At 42.5% G+C, this 8100-nt stretch overlaps 1 protein-coding gene across 1 annotated transcript in view; it reads left to right on the plus strand.

Annotated features, from left to right (window-relative positions):
* Positions 1-2968: 2968 nt before the first annotated feature.
* Positions 2969-8100, plus strand: part of ccdc135 (coiled-coil domain containing 135) — a 24672-nt gene continuing 19540 nt past the window's right edge. The window contains exons 1-4 of the mRNA XM_055148843.1: positions 2969-3102; positions 4948-4985; positions 5555-5714; positions 6615-6740. Of these exons, the coding sequence (XP_055004818.1) occupies positions 4948-4985; positions 5555-5714; positions 6615-6740 (324 nt within the window). The 5' untranslated portion in view covers positions 2969-3102. The remainder of the gene's footprint in view (positions 3103-4947; positions 4986-5554; positions 5715-6614; positions 6741-8100) is intronic.

Genomic DNA, 8100 nt, shown 5'->3' on the forward strand with positions numbered 1-8100 from the left:
CCTCGTGCCGTCCCGCTGCTGCTGCTGCGCTCGAGCGGCGCACGCACGAACCGAACGTCACCCGGGGGACGCAGCGGGAGGGGGCGGGGCGTGCGTGTGCGTGTGCGTGGAGTGACGATCTGACAGCGAAAACGAGCCGTGAGCAAATTTAGGACTAAAAATACGTCAAATGATCAGGCGACGTGGTTTTACGCGGTGACGTCACACAAACTTATTCCAAGTTTTGCAGCGAACGACAAGGATGTGTGATCAGGGCTGCACCTGTCTCTCCTGCTCCTGTCTCTCCTGCTCCTGTCTCTCCTGCTCCTGTCACTCCTGCCCCTGTCTCTCCTGCTCCTGTCTCTCTCCTGCTCCTGTCTCCTCCTCTCTCCTGTCCTCTCCTGCTCCTGTCACTCCTGCTCCTGTCACTCCTGCCCCTGTCACTCCTGCCCTGTCTTCCTGCCCTGTCTCTCCTGCCCCTGTCTCTCCTGCCCTGTCACTCCTCCTGCTCCTGTCTCTCCTGCTCCTGTCTCTCTCTCCTGTCTCTCCTGCTCCTGTCCCTCTCCTGCTCTCCTGTCTCTCCTGCTCCTGTCACTCCTGCTCCTGTCACTCCTGCCCCTGTCTCTCCTGCTCCTGTCACTCCTGCTCCTGTCACTCCTGCTCCTGTCACTCCTGCACCTGTCACTCCTGCTCCTGTCTCTCCTGCCCCTGTCTCTCCTGCTCCTGTCACTCCTGTCCCCTGTCCTCCTGCCTCCTGTCACTCCTGCCCCTGTCACTCCTGCCCTGCTCTCTCCTGCTCCTGTCACTCCTGCCCCTGTCTCTCCTGCTCCTGTCACTCCTGCTCCTGTCACTCCTGCCCCTGTCTCTCCTGCCCCTGTCACTCCTGCCCTGTCTCTCCTGCCCCTGTCTCTCCTCCTGCCCCTGTCACTCCTGCCTCCTGCACCTGTCACTACTGCTCTTGGAAGAAAGGAGGAGAGGAGGAGATGAGGAGACAAGGAGACAAGGAGAGGAGGAGGCAAGGAGATAAGGAGAGGAGGAGACAAGAAGAGGGGGAGAGGAGACAAGGAGACAAGGAGAGGAGGAGATAAGGAGAGAAGGAGACAAGGAGAGGAGAAGGCAAGGAGAGGAGGAGACAAGGAGAGGAGGAGACAAGGAGAGAAGGAGACAAGGAGAGGAGGAGAGGGGAGATGAGGAGAGGAGGAGACAAGGAGAGGGGGAGAGAAGACAAGGAGAGAAGGAGACAAGGAGAAGAGAAGGCAAGGAGACAAGAGGAGGAGACAAGGAGAGGAAGAAAGGAGGAGAGGAGGAGACAAGGAGACAAGGAGAGTAGAAGGCAAGGAGACAAGAGGAGGAGACAAGGAGAGGAGGAGCGGGGTGAGGAGAGGAAGAGAGGAGAGGAGACAAGGAGAGAAGGAGACAGAGGAGGAGACAAGGAGACAAGGAGAGGGAAAAGGAGGAGAGGAGGAGAGAGGAGAGGAGGAGATAAGAAGAGGGGGAGAGGAGAGGAGGAAAGGAACAAGGAGACAAGGAGAGGAGGGATAAGGAGAGGAGGAGACAAGGAGAGGAGGAGACAAGGAGAGGAGGAGAGGATACATACAGTTCTATTAAAAGAACTTGATCAGAGACAAAAGTAGTAAAATACTGAACTGAAGTAAATATTTGAGGTATTTGTACTTTACTGAAGTATATTTTACAGTCGGTACTTTTTACTTTTACTTCACTACATTTGTGAGCAGGTGTCTGTACTTTCTACTCCACTACATTTTTGAACAGAACTGAAAAGTAAAAGTATTTTTATTATATTTTATTATATTTTGAGTTCTGCTGAAAAGTCTGAAGGATTTTTATATTCTGAGAAACACAAATATCCAAATAAAAACTTTTTGATTCAGTTGTTTCTGTTGAACAAAATCTACTTCAGTAAAAGCAGCAAAGTAGATTTTGTGCTTCTTCAGTTCCGCCGCTGGAGTTTGTGCTCTTGGGCAAGACACTGCGTTTTCGTTTGACTTTGGTTGAGCAGCGCTGACCTCTAGTGGCGACAGAAGGTCTCTACACGTGAGGAGGAACTGGTGTGTCTCATGGATCCTCTACATCTGAAATTAATAAACAAATAAACTAACGAATGAATGAATAAATAAACAAATGAATAAACAAATAAATAAACAAATGAATAAATTAATGAATAAATGGGCTTAAATAAATAGTTACTTGTGAGACTGATCGACAAAATCACCACTTTTAACGCCACTTCAACTGCAAAAAGTTCACTTGACAAGGAAAGGACACAAGGAGAGAGGAGAGGAGGAGACGAGGAGAGGAGGAGACAAGAAAAGGACACAAGGAGAGGAGAGAGGAGGAGACAAGGAGGGGGAGAGGAGAAGGAGAGGAAGAGTGGAGGAGAGAGGAGGAGGAGACAAGGATAAGATGAGAGGAGACAAGAAAAGGACACAAGGAGAGGAGAGAGGAGGAGACAAGAAGAGAAGGAATCAAGAAGAAGCGGAGACAAGGAGCGGAGGAGAGGGAAGAGGAGGAGAGGAGGAGACAAAGAGAGGAGGAGGAGAGAGGAGGAGGAGACAAGGATAAGATGAGAGGAGACAAGAAGAGAAGGAGACAAGGAGAGGAGGAGGCAAGGAGGAGACAAGAAGAGAAGGAGACAAGGAGAGGAGGAGGCAAGGAGCGGAGGAGAGGGAAGAGGAGGAGAGGAGAGAGGAGGAGAGGAAAGGAAAAGAGGAGGAGATGTGGAGAGGAGGAGACAAGGAGGGGGAGAGGAGAAGGAGACAAGTAGAGGAGGAGAGGAGGAGAGGAGGAGAGGAAAGGAAGAGAGGAGAAGACAAGAAGACAAGGAGACGAGAGGAGGCAAGGAGAGGAGGAGACAAGGAAACGAAGAGACAAGGGTCAAGGAGACAAGGAGACAAGTAGAGGAGAAGAGGAGACGAGCGAAGATCCACGGTGAGAATGGGACGTGCCCGCGTGTCGTCATCACGTCCGAGCTGCGTCGTTTCCCTGGCAACGGCTGTAATCGCGCCTGAGTAAAAAGTTGTCGCAAATTTAAAGGTTTTTTTCTGAAAATACGGAACTTTTCCTTTTTCCTCCGCAGCGTCACAGCGCGGGAAACACACCGGGGTAAGACGAGAACAGAACCACACCGAGGTTAACACGATTTTACACTTTTTCATCGAACTAACCGAGCTCAATAACGCGATTTATAACGAAATAAACCGTTTTAATTTGATAAACATCGAAGCTGGAACGAAGTTTAACACGAAAAGTTCAGTTACGATCATTTCTGCTCCGAATGTGTTCAGCTTCAGTTCGACACGAGTACAGGAAATGTGACATTTAAACCCACAAAAGACACAAAATAAACGTTTATTTTGGTAATAAAGATATTTAAATTACGTATATGTAAATGTAAATGTGTACAAATAAAAAATAAAAAGTCATAAAAAATCAAAAAAAAAAAAAAAATGTAATGGAAATGTTAAATGTGACAGTTAAAGACCGCTTTATCAGTAATAAAGATATTTAAACAACGTAGAAAAATAAGTTTAAGAAAAACAACTTAAATGTGACCATTAAAAGAGAAAAATAAAGTAAATAAAAACAATTTAAAAAAACAAAAAACTAATGGAGATGTTAAATGTGGCAGTTAAACTCAATCAAGCCACAAAATAAATGTTTATTTTGGTAATAAATATATTTAAACTACGTAAATGTAAATGTACAAGTTAAAATAAAATAGAAAAATAAGTAATCCAAAGTAAAAAAATAAATAAAATCACCATTCCATCATCCTAGAAATGTTAAATGTGACAGTTAAAGACCGTTTTATCAATAATAAACATATTTAAACAATGTATTGATAGGTAAAAGATACTGAAACTACGTATATATAAATTTATATGTACAAGTCAAAATAAAATAAAAAAATTAGTAATCCAAAGTAAAAAAATAAAAATTAAAATCACCATTTGTAAATGTACAAGTCAAAATAAAATAGAAAAAAAGTCTTAAAAAAATCTTAAAACAAAAAAACAAAAGTGTAATGAAAACCTTTAATGTGACAGTTAAAATCCAGTTCAGCCACAAAATAAACCTTTATTTTATTTTTTTAATATATTGAAACTATGTATTTGTAAACATATATGTACAGAACAGTCAAAACAGAATAGAAAAATAAGTTATATAAAATAATAATAAAAAAAAAAATCACCATTCCATCGTCCTGGAAACGTTAAATGTGACAGTTAAAGTCATGGATTTATGGTTCTGTGGTTAAGGTCCAGTTAAGTGACAAAATAAACATTTTATCTGCAGGTTAATAAAAAAAAAAATTAACTATGTATATGTAAATGTACAAGTCAAAATAAAATAGAAAAATAAGTAAATAAAAACATAAATAAATAAATGTGACAGTTAAACCCAGTTAAACCAAAATAAATGTTTATTTTTGTAATAAAGATACTTAAACTACGTAAATGTAAATGTATATGAACAAGTCCAACTCTAGATTTAATCTGGTAAAACTTGTTGCTGGTGTGTGTTTTTAAACTCCATAAAGTCCACACAGCTTCACTAGAATTACTTGAAAATTACCACTTCATGACATCACAAGGTGGAACAGAGCGTTTAGAGCTTTGTAGTTGTAGATAGATGAATAAAGAGTTACTCAAACATGTGAATGAAACAAAAAACACAACTCCAGGTCTGTTTTTGAGGAGGGAACAGCGTTAGAACACGACTTAAAGCTCACAGGAGTCAGTTTTGTGAGATGTAGGATGTTTCAGAAGAAGAACAATCACATCTGAACCTGTGTGTCCGGACCTTTAACCTGCAGACACAGACACGTCCAAGTTATTGTCAGTATTTGGAGCTGTGAAGAGCTACAGACTGTCTGAGTAAAGTTCACATTTGCAGCTAAACATATGGAGCTTGTGTTCATGTTCATTTGTTTGTGTTTGTGTGCAGATGGAGACAGAGGCACCCACAGAGCTCCAGGACTTTGTGTGAGTTATGAGACTAAACTACCAGTCAAAAGTTTTAGAACACCTTAATTTTTCCAGTTATTTATTGCAGTTCAAGTCGTGTAAGTCCAATGAGTCACTTGAAATGGTGCAAAGGTAAAAACTGAACAGACAGAGGTTTAAAAAAAAAGATAAAAGAACAAAACACAAGTCCAAGTTCTGCCAAAACCACCTCAGGAAAAAAGCACAAGATGGTAAAACTTGGAAACCTGGAGTGTCCAGACTTAAACCCATCGAGCTGAAGACTGAAGAGTGAAGCAACCGACAAGTGCCACACATTTATGAAACTTCTGCCACAGACTCGGGAAGAACTTTCTCAACAATATTCAATTTGTGTTGTAAAAAGAACGAGCCACGAGTGAGTTCAGCTCTTCTATCTGACAAAAGTCGACACACACGTCAATCTAAAGTTTAGAATATGTTTTTGTCAACTGTAAAGAGTAAAAACTGGATAAAGTGTGGTGTTCTAAAACTTTTGAGCCCCATCGGCGTATGAGTAGATTTATAAACAGTTTTAAGTGTCTCTGTTCTGTGTCTGTGTCGTGTCTCAGTTCAGACGCGGCGCCGCCGTGGCCCAGGTCGTACACGGAGAACAGCGCCGAGGAGGAGCAGCTTCTGGTCATGGCCCGGAGCTTCCAGAGACACATGCGCCTGCTGTATCCAGACAGAAAACCTCTGCTGCTCTGCCCCGCCAACGAGTGCGGCCTCCAGGTACGAGCGCTCAGTCTGAACACGAGTACGAGTACGAGTACGAGTACGAGTATGAGTAGTACGAGTACTCACCTGTGCAGCCAGAAGCACACGCTCTGACCAAACCTCACACACACGAGTGGATCTGGAGCTGTGTTCTGTCTCCTGAGTTCAGACGGTGTGATTGACAGATGGATTAACCAATCAGAGAGACACATGTACATTAGGCTGCATCTTTTGTGGTCACACCGGCTCGTCAAAGCCTGATCCCACCAGATCTCAGAAGCTCAGGCTGGTCTGGGTCTGGTCTGGTCCTGGTCTGGACTTGGATGGAGACACTGGGAATTCCAGGAGCCACAGGAGGCACCAGTCACAAAAACTGTTGTTGTGTCCTTTGGCAAGACACTTCACCCTCATTGCCTAGTATGAAAGTGGAGTGTGTGGTCGGAGGGACTGATGGCACAGATCAGCAGCCTTGCTTCCTTCAGTCTGCCCCTGGGCAGCTGTGGCTACAGTAGTAGTTTACACCACAGAGTGTGGAGTGATTGAATAATGTAAATGAACTGTCAAGCTCTTTGGTTCATGAAAGACACTATATAAATGCAATGATCAATTAATGATTAATATCATTTGCTACTGTGTCCACCAAACCTTTTTAAGTTTCATCCTAATGTCCATAAGGCTCTGATAGAAAAATCTGTTTTTCTCAAATAATATATATATATATTTTTTATAAACTTTAGGAGAACTTGTCAAGTAAAATGATCTTGCTGCATGGACAGATCATTTCACTACTTTTAAGTCATGTTTTGATAGATTTAAGTGTTTATATCTTAAATTTGGGCCAGACTTTTTTGCCGTTTGCTCCGTTTGGTGTCGATCTCGTCCCTTGAAGTGTCTCCGTCTCGTTTCCTCCCGCAGAAGCTGGTGACCACCACCCTGCGCCCCACCTTCCCCGCGGTGGCCGACCTCCACACGTGGCAGCAGTGCGCCCGCTTTGTGTCCGACTTCCTGACGCTGCAGCCGCTGGAGCCGCCCACCGAGCTGGTAACTGTCAGGAACGAGTCTGAAGAACCTCCTGGAATCATGACACGTGAAGGTTTTTGACTCAGTGTCTGTGTAAGATGGTTGTAGATTTATTTATTTTTTTAAATTAAAAACAACAGACAACAATATAACATTAACAAAATACAATAATCAATATAAAAACAAGACAAAAACACACACCGACACAAATTTTGTTAAATAAAACAAAAATAATGTGATAGTGCAGCATAAAAACACCAGTCGGCCCCTTACATTGATTTATTTTGGCCAAATTATTATTGAAATTCCTTAACTCTCTGTTTCTTTCTTTATTTTTCCCCCCATTTTTAAACTAACATTTTTAGTCCCTTTTTAGTTCCTTTCATCATCTTTTACTATTTATTACAATCTTAAAGTATAATTTTAAAGGCATTTCCTTTTTCCCCCTCCCTTTTTAATTATTATTATAATTATTATAACTATTACCATACCAACTTTATTTATAAAGCACTTTAAAAACTTTACATGTGGCCAAAGTGCTGAACACAAACACAAACACAGACAATGACAATCGCAGAAGAAGAAAATACACAGTACAAACACAACACAACTGCTAAAAACATAGAAAACAGTGAGACACTCAAGAAATGTACATGTCACTTGTTAAAAGGCAGTGAAAAAGGCGCGTTTTTAGGAGTGATTTAAAAACAGGTCCAGACTCGGCCTCTAATTTCTAACGGCGACTGGTTCCAGAGCCGAGGGGCAGAAACAGAAAACGCACGGGCCCCACGAAGCTCACGTTTGGTTTTTGGGACGGCGAGCTGGAGCTGCTCTGCAGACCTGAGACTGCGAAGGTGTGAAGCTCTTTCTTCTACGTCAAACCCGTCGGAGGTGAATCTGCCGCGTCGTCGTTGTAGCAGCTTTAGTTCGTCGTCACGTGGGAGGGCGGCAGAAATACGCTGCAATTTGTGAAAAAAAAAACACTTCTGCGACAAATCCAAGGCCCACACATCAGTCAAAAGGTGATTTTGCATGAGACGGGCCCTTTAAAAGTAAATAAAACCATTTTTAAATCGACTCTAAAAGACACTGGAGAGAGGCTGAAACAGGTGAGACGTTCTCGTGTTTCTGGTGATGATGGTTAAAGTTTTAAAAATAGTTACTTTCCATTTTTACCTTCGCCAAGGAGGTTATGTTTATGCCGGCGTTTGTTTGTTTGTTTGTTTGTTTGTCTGTTTGTTTGTTTGTTTGTTTGTTTGTCTGTTTGTTTGTTTGTCTGTTTGTTTGTTTGTTTGTTTGTTTGTTTGTCTCTGTTAGCAACATAACTCAAAAAGTTATGGACAGATTTTGATGAAATTTTCAGGATTTGTTGGAAATGTGA

The sequence above is a fragment of the Boleophthalmus pectinirostris genome, unplaced genomic scaffold, assembly GCF_026225935.1.
Source record: "Boleophthalmus pectinirostris isolate CB_2022bp ecotype Guang Dong unplaced genomic scaffold, ASM2622593v1 HiC_scaffold_1, whole genome shotgun sequence".
Taxonomy (NCBI): Eukaryota; Metazoa; Chordata; class Actinopteri; order Gobiiformes; family Gobiidae; genus Boleophthalmus; species Boleophthalmus pectinirostris.